The sequence below is a fragment of the Eulemur rufifrons genome, chromosome 29 (assembly GCF_041146395.1).
Source record: "Eulemur rufifrons isolate Redbay chromosome 29, OSU_ERuf_1, whole genome shotgun sequence".
Classification (NCBI taxonomy): domain Eukaryota; kingdom Metazoa; phylum Chordata; class Mammalia; order Primates; family Lemuridae; genus Eulemur; species Eulemur rufifrons.
In genome coordinates, this window is record NC_091011.1 from 70771081 (window position 1) to 70787032 (window position 15952).

General features: G+C 33.2%; 1 protein-coding gene across 1 annotated transcript in view; it reads left to right on the top strand.

The window, feature by feature from the left end:
• Positions 1 to 12736, top strand: part of CAPZA2 (capping actin protein of muscle Z-line subunit alpha 2) — a 41283-nt gene extending 28547 nt beyond the window's left edge. Inside the window, exons 6-10 of the mRNA XM_069461359.1 lie at positions 1572 to 1651; positions 5473 to 5551; positions 7540 to 7611; positions 10541 to 10603; positions 11375 to 12736. Of these exons, the coding sequence (XP_069317460.1) occupies positions 1572 to 1651; positions 5473 to 5551; positions 7540 to 7611; positions 10541 to 10603; positions 11375 to 11515 (435 nt within the window). The 3' untranslated portion in view covers positions 11516 to 12736. The remainder of the gene's footprint in view (positions 1 to 1571; positions 1652 to 5472; positions 5552 to 7539; positions 7612 to 10540; positions 10604 to 11374) is intronic.
• Positions 12737 to 15952: the final 3216 nt, after the last annotated feature.

The window sequence follows — 15952 nt, forward strand, 5'->3', positions numbered from 1 at the left end:
GCAGCTTTTTTCTTTTGTGTCCTATGTAAATGTGGGATGTGTTTTTATGATCTCCTGAAATTTATAGTAACTTACAGAACTAACATTTTATAACTTGTCACTTTTTTCCTTGAAGTATTATAAGTATTTCTAAAAATGCTTACTATTTTTTTCAAGAAATTCTGGATAGTAAATAGATATATTATGATGGCTTGAAATGGAAAAATGGTTGTACCTTGAATTAAATCCATGTAGAAATTCTAATACATTGAGGAAATGAGCATGGTATGAGATCCTTTAACCTTATGTTCCTGACTCATCTCAGTGAGTTTAGGTCAAATTTCTTCTTATGTAGTTATAGCAATCTTAGAACAAATAAAATATATGGAAGTGAAATCATGTCCTTAGGTGTTTTATAGTCACGTTTGTTTTTTGGTGTGATTCTTTCATAAGTTTAACCTATTTTTATATTTTCAGGAAATATAAAATATGGTAGAAAGTAGGAATACTTTTTTTTTTTTAAGTTTTATAAGATTGTTTGTATACAGACAGGCTTTTTAGCACCCCTGTTTGTGCTTCAGTGGTATTCTCCATGGCTAGAGTGATCTTTTGAAATGCAAACCAGATCATGAAAATCCTTCAGAAATTTCCCATTGTAATTACAGTAGAGTCCAGGCTTCTGAACATGGCTTATAAGGTCCTGTGTACTCGGCCTTTGCTTACCTCTCCAACCTAACTCAGAGATACACCCTAGTTTATACCTGGTTTCTCAACATAGATATTAATATCACCAATAGTATCCCATTTCTTTCTCACTTTTTTCATGGTTAGGACAAAAATTCTGCTTAAATGTGATCTGCTTAAGTGTCTAGCTTTCAATAATTATTTGAGAAATATAGCAACATAACCTAAAATATATTCCATGTTATTTGAATTATAACTTGTTGATTAGGATTATTTTGGAAGAATAACTCAACAAGTTTAAGGGAATAATTGAACAGAATCCTCTTTTTTTTTTCTTGGAAGATTGAAAGGCAAAAATTAGTCATTACTTTTAAAGTAGTAGGCAAGAGGTAAAATAACATCATCACACATCACAGGCATTCTCTTAATGACCTTCCTCAGTTATAAGTAAATTAACCTTCTCACCCTTATCCCAATACTTTTTAAAATGACTAGAGAAAGAATAGCCCCTAAGATTGTGAAGTGAACAGAAGTAATAAACACAAGCTAAGTCCAGTTTTTAATTGTATGGAAACAGCTGCATTGGTATCTATATGTTTAAAATATCTACTTCCTTGGAATGAAAGCATGATCTATCCAGGATATTTATGAATATTTTAGAGTATAATTAGTTTTACTCAATAAATTATATTTTATTAATTGTTCTCTTTTGTGATCTAAGAATTTGAGTAGGTATACATATTTGAGAACTTGTTTTTCTAGCTAGTGTATTGGAATGATGGCCTATTTTATATTCTTTATGTGTTTCTGTCAAAGTACTGTACCATTTTCAGTATTTTATAGGTGTTTAAAGTTGGACATTCTGTGACTATAAATTCACTCTTGTGCTTGTTTTCTTTGCCAATAAGGTGTATGGTAAAAAAATAGATGGGCAGCAAACCATTATTGCATGCATAGAAAGCCATCAGTTCCAAGCAAAAAACTTTTGGTAAGTTAAAATTTTGTGTGTTGGGGAATTTTGCCATTGTTTATATTCTTTGTGGTTTTGCTTTAGTGATTGTCACTATACCTTGTTTCTGTGTGATTGACTAAGAACAATCTAAACATGATATAAAACTTTAGCCTTTTGATATTAAAAAAGACATTTGCTCCATAACTGGTCTAATCATTAAAGGTAGCAGTAAATCCCTTGACATTCATTTTTCTTTTTTCAAAGTATCGGGAACCATAGTGTTTTTGGAGACTACCAAACAGCATCCTAAGGGAGCATGTGTGCCTACAAGCAAACCAGTTGACATTCTGAAAAGAGACTGTTCCTCAGTGAAACTTACATGGAGGAGGAGGACAGAAGTAGTTATAGATCAAAGAATGATGCTTCTTTTGTGAACTTTGGGGACTCTAAAGTAGAGGTTTTTATGGGGATTGCTTTGTGCTTGGTTAGCCAATGTAAGGAAGTATTGACGTTTTTTACAATGAGGCAAATTACAAGCATGCCTTGTAATTTTGTATACAAATTATTTGACTGTTCCTTACAAAAGTCAAGCCCCTCCAAAGCACTGATTTGCCCTATTAATCTTGGACCTTTGACAAGTTGTTGGTCCTTTTTATTCTTAGACAAAACTATTTGTGAGATATTACCTGTTAAAAAATTCTGAAGTTCTCCAAGACTTTATAAGTTCATAATTGAATTAAATCTTTGCATTTGTATCCCCTTTTTTTGTTAATACATACTGAGATCAGCATAGTAAGTACAGTCATGATATTTACCTTTTAAGTATATTAGTCGTCGACTCATTAGCCAAATTGGTTGGTGGTGCTATTGAGGGTAAAATAACAGGTATCAGTAACCCCTATGGGCCAGTTTGGTCCATGGCCCAAGGTTGTTCCACTGCTTAACCATCTCACAAATAAATGCAGGGTTACAAGGTTAACCAAGAATATTTGGAGGAATGCAGATCCATCATCACTGAAGGAAAATCAATTCCATATGTAAACATACGCTTTAATGACAAACTGCAGTATCTTAAAGATTCTGGCATACAAAGTTACTTTTACGGACTTAATATAAATGTAGTTTCTCTATTTTAAGTGTAAAATCTTGTAACATTAACATACTGAAATCTTAAGGCAATAAATCTTTGTAAAATTATTATTTATTTATGCTGTTTGTGCCAGGAAAGATATAATAAAATCAGTCTTCTTGAGATCATGTTACTATTAAAAGAAAATTCTTGTTACTAAGTTTTGCTTTAAAATACATTGAAGATGTTATAATAAATTTACTAATTGGTTTTCAGAAATATAATTCCTTTGAGCTTTAACATAAATAAATTGAAGAAAATATCTGTCCTTGAGTTTTATTTTATTTTTTAGAGATGGGTTCTTGCTATGTTTCCCAGACTGGCCTCAAACTCCTGGGTTCAAGCAATCCTCCCACCTCAGCCTCCTGAGTAGCTGGGACTACAGGTGCACGTCACTGCACCCATCTTGTCCTGGAGTTTTCTGTTCTCACCATTTCGCTTTACATATCTGGTATTTTATTGTAAACCATTACTATGAGAATTGTATCATTTAAGTTAAAAATGATTTTCACCTTCTGGAAAAGATAAATTTTTTATGATTTTTCCAGAGTAATAATATCATGGCACAATCTTAGTAAAGTGTAAACATTTTGATACAAAGAAATATACTTCAGCTCACCTAAAATATAGGCAGAATAAAAATCAGAAGAGACTAGTTTTAGATATTTCTTAGATTTCACTAGAAACCGTCTCTTCTTAGTCTCTGCTGTTTCCCCAGTATCTAGCAGTATTAGAGACTTAATAAATGTTTATTGAATGAATGCATACATATTTATAAATACAGGGTTAATAAAAGAGAAGGGGCTGAGTGCAGTGGGTCATGCCTGTAATCCTAGCATTTTTGGAGGCTGAGGCAGGAGGGTTGCTTGAGGGTAGGAATTCAAGACCAACCTGGGCAACATAGTGAGACCTCATCTCTACAAAAAAAAAAATTTAGCCAGGTAGGATGGCTATTGTCTCAGCTACCTGGGAGGCTAAGGCAGGAGACTTGCTTGAGCCCAGGAGTTCAGAGTTGCAGTGAGCTGTGATTGTACGTACCACTGCTCTCCAGCCTGGGTGAGAGAACCAGACCCTCTCTTTAAAAAAAGAAAGAAAGAGGACAGGATATAATTAAAAGCTAGGACATCTTGGCCATTTACTGCACTGGTAAAAGGTACTATCAGTGTCGTTTACTGTGAATATAGTAATTGATGCCTTTGGAAGAATCTTTTGAAATAGTTCTCAAACTGGTACCGCTACTTGGTTTGGAATTCCTTTTCTTTTTCCACAATCAATGGAGATATATGTATGTATATTAATAATCAGTAATATGTATGCTTAGAACTCAACAGTTGGCTTGGTACTAATACCCAAATAAAAGGAATACTTCTTTGGGAATCATGAAACAAAGATGAATAGACTTAGGTTTGTTTTCCAGTTGAGCATCTTTGAATAATCCTGGATGAGTCACTCAAAATCAAGACATGTTATAAAATTCCCTTTTATTTTGTGGGACACATACGTTGTTCTAATAGTTTTCAAATGTTAAGTGTTAACTTTAGATATGAAAATAAAAGTTGAATATCACTTATCTGAAATGCTTGGGACCAGAAATGTTTTGAATTTTGGATTTTTTTTCAGGTTTTGGAGTATTTGCATTATACCTACCAGTTTAGCATCCCTAATCCGAAAATCTGAAATCCAAAATGCTCCAGTGGGCATTTCTTTTGAGTGTTGTGTCAGTGCTCAAAAAGTTTAAGGTTTTGGAGCATTTCAGATTTTTGCATTAGGAATACTCAACTTATATTATCACTGTTATGATTGGGTAAACTGTAAGACTATTGAAAAGAACCCAGAAATAATTGTATAGCAAAAGCCATTATAGTGATCCATTACCCTGTGACTATTTGAGAAATAGCTTTCAAAACAGCTAACAGGCATTAATTTGCATATCTGAATGTCTTTAACATGCAAGGAGCAAACAAATGAAAAGGAGTTGTTATAAAAAAGGCTGTTAGAAAAATAGGATAAAATTCACTGGTGGACAAAAATTAATAAGATATCTGTTTGTAATTTCTCTGTTTCCTACCATGACTGTGTATTCATTTGTATACCAAAAATCAGCTCTGGAATGTGAAAGGAGGATGTGCCTTTCATGTGGAGACTTTAAATGTAAAATCGGAAAAGGAAAAAAATCTGATAGAAAAATATAAATTAAAAAATATATAAAATCTATAGCCCTTTCTTTCTAGATATCAAGACCTCTTTAAAAGGTTGTATAACATTTATTAGGCATTCTTTTTAAATTATTAGGTACCTTGTATCATTCAGTAGATGTTAAACTGCATTGACTATAGTTATGAAAACCTTGATAATCTGAACATTTATTACATTTATTCTGAAAGCATAAAGTGATTCATTCAGTTGAAGAAGTAGCTTAAATTTTTTCTCCAACAAGTAGCTTACGTGATTTAGTTTTGAATTGTTTTTTAACCCTTAGCTTTAGAATTCTGAAGTTAAATCTATTATGTAAGTCCTTTCTTACCAGTAAGGTGAAGATTAAATTAAATATGTATCATAACTGAACTTAACCTTTTGATTCTTTTGAATATTTCAGTGATTAAAAAATGAATGTCCAGCATTCATCCCAAACACTCTCATACTGTAGCATTAAATTTAAATGTGAAACTTAAAATTGATTCAAATTATTTTCCCTACCTTATTTACAGCTGCTGTTTTTATTTTTAAGGAATGGTCGTTGGAGGTCAGAGTGGAAGTTTACAATCACTCCTTCAACCACTCAAGTGGTTGGCATCTTGAAAATTCAGGTATGAAATAAAATGAATTTGTTTACTGATTTCTAGGTGATTCTTAACAGAGAAACAGCTAATTCATAAGTTGACATTTTCATAGTACACCATACCTTTTCCTTCCTAGATCTTTGTTTTGGGGTAATGGAAAAAACAAGTAGTGCTGTTTTAAATCTTTTAAATAACCTTGCAATATATTCACTAATTATCAGAAATCTGCAAGGGTAGCTGACAGATTATAAAACATAGCTAAAATTAGATGCTACCATTTGGTCTGCTCTTCAGACACAATTTGTTCATCCAAGCATCTTCTCAGAGTTGTCACTTCTGTCATCTGAACTGGGTGGAGTTGGGTGAAGTATAATATTAATGTATGTGTATATAGATGTATAAATATATGTTATATGTGTATATATTATTATATATTACCTGTATCTTTTAAATATATTCTGTACTCATATTTGGCTTCTTACATGAAACCCACTAGAATTGAATTCTTTGACTCTTAATATAAGCTCAGATATTATATATAGAAGAACATTTGATAACTGGGGCTAAATATTTAAATATAAGCATTACTAAATAAGTTAAAGGAAAGTACTAACTAATTCTATCATGGTTCATTTATTCAATACATTTGTTGATCAGCTATCATGAAAGGTATTGTAAGAACTATAAAAGAATAAAGGTGAATCAAACACTGCTACTGTGTCATCTGATTCCAGTATACACATCTAGTCTTACATCATATGGCCTTTATGTCTTGGTGTACCTATCCCTTAATGACTAGAGAACAGAAGTTAAAAATGTGGATTTTGAAACCAGACTGCCTAAGTTTGAATTGCAGCTCTGTTAGTTACTAGTGGTGTGATATTAGGAAGTCATGTAAGCTCCTTTTGTTTGTTTCTTCATCTGTTAAAAAACAATTAAAAAACTCATATGATTGTTTGAAGATTAGTTAATATGAGTAAAATGGTTAGAATAGCCAGAAACAAAATGTTTGATGAATGGTAGCCATTATTGTTAACATTATTCTTTCCTTTAGTTAGGCTTCAGTGGATCTTACCTGGATCATTATGGCAATTTCTGAAATGGTGCCCTTGTTGGACCAAAGCTTGTTGAGAGAAGAGATTGTCTGGTTTACAGTTCTATTTTCAGCGCTGAGCATAGTGTCTAGCATATAATTGTTACTTTATTTTGTTGAATTGCTGGACCCTTTGATATCCCCTAATCCATTTTTTCACATTGTGTGTTTAAATCTGGATATGTTACTTGCCTACTTAAGACCATTTAGTAGTAAGTAGTACACTCACCCCTCCCAGATAGTACAGCATATTTGCATGGCATACAAGGCCCAAAATTGACTTGTTTGCTACCTATATATATTTCTCCAGCTACTACTGTCCCTCCTCCACCTCATACAATTCCATCCATTGCCTCTAGTCCTTTCTGAAATATCCTTTTTTGCCCTCAGAGAGAGTCTGGAGTATTGCTAACATATTTTGTACATGCCTCTACTATGTTGTGTTAATATATGACGTCAGGGATGGTGTTTTTTTAAAAGCCATATATGTCTAGAACCTTATGTAGTACTGATTTGTAGCAATCACTCAATTAATGTTTGTTGAATAAATTCATGCCTGTGAGTTTGGGGAATTAAATGGTTGGTGGAAATACACAAAAGAAAAGCAGTGTTTGGGAAGGAATATTGTGAGCTCAGTTTTGGACATCTTGGGTTTAGGTACCAATAGAATGGCTGTGAGGTAAAAATGTCTAACAGTCAGGTCAATGCAGGGCTTGCCTGAATAACTACTGGAATATCTAACTAGGCTCCTCATTTGGCTGAGGGCAGGAAGAGTCTTCCCGGAGTTTAAAGGTCCACAGCCCAGCAGAAAAGTCTAGGCTAGAGCTGAATTTGGTAGTCATTTGCATTGATGTGCTTGTTGAAGCCATGAAGATCTTGATGATTCCTATAATGTGGTTTCTGTAATTTCTTTTTCTAATAGGTTCATTATTATGAAGATGGTAATGTTCAGCTAGTGAGTCATAAAGATATACAAGATTCCCTAACAGTGTCTGTAAGTAATTAATTCCACAATAAAATTTAAACAACCTAATACCAGAACAGTTTTGAAGTTAACATTTTAAGTGGTATTTCTACTTTAGATTGAAGTGTTTTCAGATAGGTTAAAGATAAGTAGTTGCAAATCTGTACCTAACTTTGGCACAGCTGTACTGAGATATAATTCATAGACCATTCAATTCATTTAAAGTATAAACTTCACTGTCTTTTAGTGTATTAACAGGATTGTACAACAATCACCACAGTTCAATTTTAAGACCTTTTCATGCTCCTTAAAAGAAACCCACACCCATCAGCAGGCGTTCACCATTCTCCCCAGCCTCTCTCCAAGTCCCCCCAACACTGGGCAACCACTAACCTGCTTTCTGACTCTGTGGATTTGCCTATTCTGGACATTTCATATAAATGAAATCATAATATGTAGTCTTCTGTGACTGGCTTCTTTCACTTAGCATGTTTTCAACGTTCATCCTTATTGGAGTATGTATCAATCCTTTTTTCTTTTTTATTGCCAAGTAATGATTCTTTCATATGGATATACCACATTTTATTTGTCCACTCTTGAACTGATGGACATTTCTGTTTTCTACTTTTTGCTGCTATGAACATTTGTGTGCTATTTTTTTGTGTAGACATTTGTTTTAATTCTTTGATATATACATAGGAGTGGAATTTCTGTGTCATGTGTTAACTGTTTAACCTTTTGGAGAACTGCCAGACTGTTTTCCATTTTACAGTCTCACCAGCTGTGTATGAGGCTTCCAATTTTTCCACATCCTCTCCAGGACTTGTCTTTTTGTTGATAGCCATTCTAGTAGGTATGAAGTGGTATCTTACTGTGGTTTTTATTTACATTTTTCTGATGGCTGAGGATCTTTTCATGTGCTTTATGTGGTCGTCATTTGTATGTCTTCTTTGGGGAAATCTCTATTCAGATCCTTTGCCCATTTCTTAATTGATTATTCATGTTTTTATTATCGAGTTGTAATTGTTTGCATATTCTGGATACAAGTTCAGACTATCACATATGTGATTTGCAAATATTTTCATCCTTCTATGTGTTGTCTTTTCACTTTGTTGATGGTATTGTTTGCAGAACAAAAGATTTTGGTACTGATGTAGTCTAAGTTTTGTTTTTATCATTTGTGCTTTTGGTATATTAATACCATTGGCCAAGGTCATGAAGATTTAGTCTAGTGTTTTCTTCTAAGAGTTTTATAGTTTTAGTCCTTACCTTTAGGTATATGATCTTATACCTTATTTTAAACTGTATTTTATATTTTCTTTCCTCTAGCTGTTTGGATTATGATTTAATGAAGTTTTTCTTAAGTTCCACTTTCAAATTCAAGAATTTTTTAACTTGATTTTATCTGTCCACAGTTTTTTCACACATTGTTTCCATTGCATATGCGACTTTGTCCTTGGTTGAGTTTTTTTTTGTTTTTTTTTTGTTTTTTTTTTTGGCCCCAATGATATTAACAGCATAATATTAACAATGATATTTTCTCATAAACATTTGTGTTACATACCTAAAAGTATCAGTGTATTGTAAATATCAACTGCTAATATACATAATCAGCTAATTTACAAATATTAAAGAAAATTCATTTTTAACGTAAGAAAGCTTTTAACTTTAAGAAACATGTGATTGTGTTAGGACAGATGCTATCTGAGAAGGTACAGAAGCTGGATTTTTCTTAATTTTTCATTAGCACTTAGATGATTTCTGCTTGACTTAATTGGTACTCTCCATGCAAAATTTGCCAGTGGAAAAAACTAATATCTGGTGTTCCATGAGACGTTGTATTCCATATAGTTATGTATCATATGTAGTTATTACATGTGTTATTATTTGCATAACAAGGGTACTTGGTACTTTCTTCTTTGAGGTGTTTGACATTGAACAATATCGCTTTATCTCATAGCATTTCCATTGTTTTTGGAGAGGAATAAAACTTACCCCCATTATGTAAAGATTTGTGATACACACACACACACACACATACATATATACACACATAAAGTGGGCCAGGTGTGGTGGCCCATGCCTGTAACCCTCACATTTTGGGTGGCCAAAGTAGGAGGATTGCTTGAGTCCAGGAGCTTGAGACCAGCCTGAGCAACAGAGCAAGACCCTGTCTCTACAAAAAATAGAAAACTTAGCTGGGCATGGTGGTGTGCACCTGTATTCCTAGCTACTCAGTAGGCTGAGACAGGAGGAACTTTTGAGCCCAGAGTTTGAGGTTGCAGTGAGTTATGATGATGCCACTGCACTCTAGCCTAGGCAACAGAGCAAGACCCTGTCTCAAAAATAATCAATCAATCAATTAATTAAAACATATAAAGTTTAATATATTAGAGAATTTTGCATTAATACTAATTTATAAAAAATATATACATATCCACATTTCCAGTAACTTTATTATTAGGAAAAAAGCAAATAAACCCATATATTAGTAAGTTAAATTTTTTTCCCAGAAGGTAAAGTAAAATCATATTGAACTTTAAAATATGCCCTTCCAAATTGGTAATTTTTTTTATATCACTATGGTGGTAAATACTGTTCAGCAAATACTTAACAATATTTAAAGAGTCATTAATTGGTAATCTGTGCCTGACTTCTTACCTGTAGATGTTGCGTGTTGTGTTAAAAATGAACTTTTCATCACTGTGTATTACTAAGATTTCACGTTCCTCAACCAGTTAAACACTGAAACCACGTTTATTCTCTAGTCTTTTAAAATATTTTTGCCTAGTTCCCCTTGGACTTAGAATAATTTATCTGACAGTATTTGCCCTTTATTTGTCATAATTTCCATTTTTGTCCATTATAACATTTCATTAATCATACATATATTTAACAATAATAGAGGTTTAGCTTTAAATTCCTATTTTATTTACTTTTGATTTTGTCTTTTATTCAGAATGAGGTGCAAACAGCAAGAGAATTTATAAAGATTGTAGAAGCTGCAGAAAATGAATACCAGGTATGATTTTCAAAAATATTATATAAGCCATGTCATGAATTAATGGCACTGAAATTTTGAGTTTAGCCGTATATAAGATATATGGCTTTTTTCACTATATAAGATAAAGTCTTTTTGTTGTGTATTTACTTTTAGTACAAGAGCAGACCTGTTTAGGTGTAGGCAAAAAGAGTGGCAAATAAATTCAGTGAAGAATTTATATTTTTAAAAACACTAAGACTAGGTTTTAGCCTACTGTAATTTCTGAATACAGATTGAGTATCCCTTATCTGAAATGCTGCCAAGATTCTTAAATGGCTATTTTGCTACTAGTTGGAAATTTTAATTCAGGAGGTATTTTCTAAACCATTTGGATTATCTGTAATCTGATTAGATCACATTTCATTTTGTGCTCTGCTTTTTTACATTATGTATCAGCTTCTAAACAACACTCTTGAATTTAAGCGTTTGTGAATTGAATGAGTTTCTACTACTTAAAAACAGTAATTTACAAATTATTCTGACATAGTAAAATAGATTCAAAATAAGGACAGACAAATACTAAATCCAATTTATAATTTTATTTCATTAAATGTAATTATTAAAATTATTGTAAGGTTTTTCTTTTAACTGTTTTTAAATACTTTTAAAACCATGTTGAGATTTTTATTGGCTGTTTTGCAGCAGTGAAATGACTGCTTAAATAAAGGTTGTTCTGAAAACATTTATGTGTTTTATAAATTGTTCTGTTCCTTTTCTTGGCTTTAAACTTCTAACTACTGTTTTCCATAGACTGCCATCAGTGAAAATTATCAGACGATGTCGGACACTACTTTCAAAGCCTTACGTCGACAGTTGCCAGTTACGCGCACTAAGATTGATTGGAACAAGATCCTTAGCTACAAGATTGGCAAAGAGATGCAGAATGCATAAGATGAACACTGCATGACCGGATCATTTTAGTGTCTTTGCGTTAAAAAAAAAATTATTGCAAAAGTATTCAGAACTGTCAAGCTGCCCAGTCAGATGGGCTTATGCCATTTAAAATCACTGTAATTAATTAGTTTGGTTAGAGCACAAAGCTTAGCTAATCAACCATTATTTTTCATTTCTTTTGTTCAAAGAGGATTGCAAATAAGTTTAGTTTAAATGTCTTTTACTTTCTGTTATGTCTTTCTTTCTTACAATGAAGAGATGATTCCTGTAGATTATGGTTAAGTTTTTGAAGTGTTTCAAAAATATTTTACTTACTTTAACCCTAAAATTTTTGTCTTTTGGTTTATGAAATGGGTAACTTTTGATATTTGCCCAGTTCTTTTTAATGGGGTCAATAATGGACATTATAGTTTAAGGTGGTTGATGGATTTAGCCATATATGCTGCTAAAGAAATTGTCTACCTTTTCCCCCTCACCTCTTCCATTTACGTAAGATTGAGATTAGAGGGAAAGCATTTTCTGTATCAATTGTGTTTAAACCTTTCAAGAAGGTTATTTAGCTAGCTTAGTGTTTAACTAAACTTTTTTAAAATAAGGCCAAGGTCTAATGCTGTTTTGAGATTCTCAAATTATATGAAAATACTTATTTCAGAAATGCATTTAATGCTTTTTTTTCTTGTGACAGTTACGCAAATTAGCTTGAATTCCATATGTCCCTGAGTTATTTTTATCATAAAGCCACAAATGTATTATAATAAGGCAAATTGTAATATATATAATCCTGAACTCATGATCATGTCTCAGTTTTTTTTTTCTTGGATTGAAAAGTACTGAAATTCAATGTGACATTAAAACGCAAATTTTCCTATTTATTTGAGTAGAAAATCACTTACCAGTGAGTCATCTACTATTTTAAAATACTTTGGATATTGTAATTCTTAACTGGTTGTAAATTAGAAGAGCTGGGATTACATATGGTGTGCAGTTACAGTCCAAATTTTTCCATCTTCCTATGCATCATAAGCATGTTTATAATATTTTAAAGAATAGATTTACTGATACTACAGGAATTTCAAGCCTGTAGTGAATGTTAGTGTTTACTATAGGGAGTGGGGTGGATTTATGGTTTCCTTCAAAAGAGTATTGCTTATTATACTTGAGTGGAATCCTTTCCTCACGTACTCCTGCAGACGTCTGGGCCTGGAAATGTTTTTTTTTTTTTTTTTAAAAAAAAAAAACCAAACACCACTTTTATTATGTACAATAAAATATTTCATTAGCTTGAATTGTATAGATTTTTAAAAATTCTCTCAATGAAAGCATGTTGTTTCATTTCTTTTTAAAATCACTGTTGGGCTTTGAAAGCATTGAGAATATAATATGAAATTATGACTTCTGGCTAAATCATTTTCACTTTAGTTTTAAAATACAAGTTTTGGCATATTGGGATTCATAAATTAGATGAATTGGTAACATTAATTATCTGTTCCCATTTTTTATAGAGCTACTGGAAAGTTTGATGATGCTTCTGAACTAAATACTAGGTAAATCTGTAATTGATTAGCTTAGTTATATCAGTTGGGTGATTATGGGTTCGTATCCCATGAAGATCAATTACTTCGGCTGTTTTATAGCCTAGAATGCTTTCTTGAAAATATATACAACTGTTTTCAAAGAGATTTGCATGTGAAAGGGAAGATTTATCAAAAATAATTTAGAACACAGTCTGAAGTGATGATTGTGCATAGACTAGTCTTTTATAGTTTAAGAATAGCATCTTACTAAAGTGAAAGAAGAATGAAACCCAAAGTATGCTAAATCTCAGGGATATAGTTTTGATAGGAACCATTAATGGCTATTGTGCTGAATGGCTGAATTATGGAGGCAAGGGCAGAATCAGGGAGAACTAGGAGACTGTTGCAGTAATCTAGTTGAGAGAGAATGCTGCCTTGGGCTGAGGTGGTAGCTGTAGAGGTAGTGTGAAGCATAAAATCAGCATGGTTGTGGAATGTGAGATAAAGAGAACCTTGGAGGACATTTTGGGCTTGAGGAATTAGGGAAGATTCTGGGAGGAGCCAGGTATATTGGGAGCAGGGGGCTGGTCTGGAGCTTCATTTTAGATTACAAGGGAATATATTATGTGGCTGTTATACACAGGAGATAAGAGCTAGAGGAATGTTAGAATGGGAGAGTGAATGAACCTGGGAAATAGTTTGATAGGCAAAATAAAGGACTCTTTGGGGTTAGTGATAATGAATTTGAAGTGAGACCAGTGAGTGTGGCCGTATGTTTTTCTTCAGCTGGCATAGAGTGCATGAATTGAATTTTACCAAAGTTTTAGTTTTGCCAAGAGTGGGTGACCACATGGAGACGGGCAAGGTTATTATAATGATGGTCTGTGGAATTAAAGCTGGGTGAGCAGGGAACTGAGGACATGAGAGGAGGGGAGGGATAGTGCTGAAAATGTGGCACAGTCAGTGGATTACAGGTGCATTTAGAGTTGGGGGACTAGAAGGAATGACCTGGAAATGTAGGAAGTGGTGGTCAGAGAATGGTTTGCTTAAAATTGAGATTTTGAGGAGTTAACAGTTATTAGTAATGACAAGTACAACCAAGGGACTGACTGAGGGAGGGCAGGAGAGGAGCTGTATGTAGCAGCTGTGCAGCCTGAGGTTGGAAGTAAATTTATTTATTTTTATTTTTTTTATTTATTAAAATCATTGACTTTTAATAACCACACCGAAAGCCTTAGAATAATGTAAGATCCTTTTAACAGATATTCCATGCTTATCATCAGTTTGTGCCTTTGCCAACTATTGGGTATACAATATAAAAGTATATTTAGCCAGGAGTTAATAAAGGTATTGTGTAATGCACACATGTTATGAAACAGCCTGAGAAAGATGTGTATTTCCGTTCACTTCTCAAGATCAACATATACTTGCTAGTCTTAAAGTATAGATTTGGGGGCTTGAAACTAAGAACTTTTTAAAAGCAGACTCTTTGTATAGGCACATCTCCAAATTTAACATTCTGAGTATTATGAAAAGCTTTATTGTAGTATTGGCTAGTAGTGCTATTGGAGAATATGCAAAATACTCACCACTTAAAATAGCCAATTTTTAAAGGTCTAATTGGTATTAGAAATTAATGTCAGGGCATTCAAGATTAATCAAACTGTATTCAGAGGACTGTTCTAGGCATTGTGAAGTATGGAAAATAGAAAACTCTTAAAGGAGTGTATAAACTAGTCATGGGACAACAGTGTTTTCCAACCTTTTTCATATCACAACATATATAGAAAATGACGGTATTTGTAAAGCACACTACAGGAATGGATAAGGCCGCTTGCCAGCCGCTGTAAGGGTTGAGGGGATTAGTGTCTTGGCACATCTTGAGCCCATTTAGGAAGATGTGCCATGTATAACACAATAAAATATTAATACTTCAAGATTGTTTATAAGATAAACTTCAAGCCTTACTTACCTCAGATATCTTTTAAAAGGATGCAAAGGAAGGTTTTCTGGAAAGGATGAATTTTTTTTGTTATTTATGTATGCATGTATGACAGGATCTCACTCTGTCACCTGGGCTAGAGTGTAGTGGTGCAATCATAGCTAACAGCAACCTCAAACTCCTGGGCTCGAGTGATCCCTCTGCCTCAGCCTCCCGAGTAGCCGGGACTACAGGCATGCACCACCATGTCTGGCTAATTTTTTTATTTTTTGTAGAGACGGGGTCTTGCTCTATTGCCAGGCTGGTCTCAAATTCCTGGCCTCAAGTGATCCTCCTCCCCAAGTGCTGGGATTAGAGGTATGAGCCACTGTGCCTGGCCTTGGAAAGGATGAATTTTAAATTCTACTTTGGTACACTAATATTTTTGTAAGTATGCATGTAATTGGTAGGAAATCGTCTTTTATCTCAGTGAAGCACCAAAATACAGATATAGGTTTCTAGTAAGGAAATGTCATGGGTCAAAGAACATTATCCAGTTCAAAACTAAATCTGACTCTTTTTTAAAACACATACCACGGTACAAAATAACACAAAGTTAAAAATAAGTGTTCTTTTAAACTATAATATGGCTAATGATGTATTAAAATATTTTTATCCCTAGTTTTAGTAGAACCTAAAGGAAGTATACTAGTTAATGTCATTTTTCATTCTTTTGCAGTATGCCTATATCAGAGAACTCATATTTTTCCACACAAACTGACTAGAAAGCACACATATCATAGATGCCAAATAGCCGTTCACTCTAATAACATTAGCTTGTGAGACTACATCAAGTTAAAGCACTCTGATAAATAGAAGACTGTTAAGGAAACAAAATTGGTATATTAATATCTTAGAAGATTGATGGGAAAATTTGTCAAATGCACAGCTCTTAAACCAAATAAATTTCCAAGGAGTTCTTTTACTGCAAGGATACCC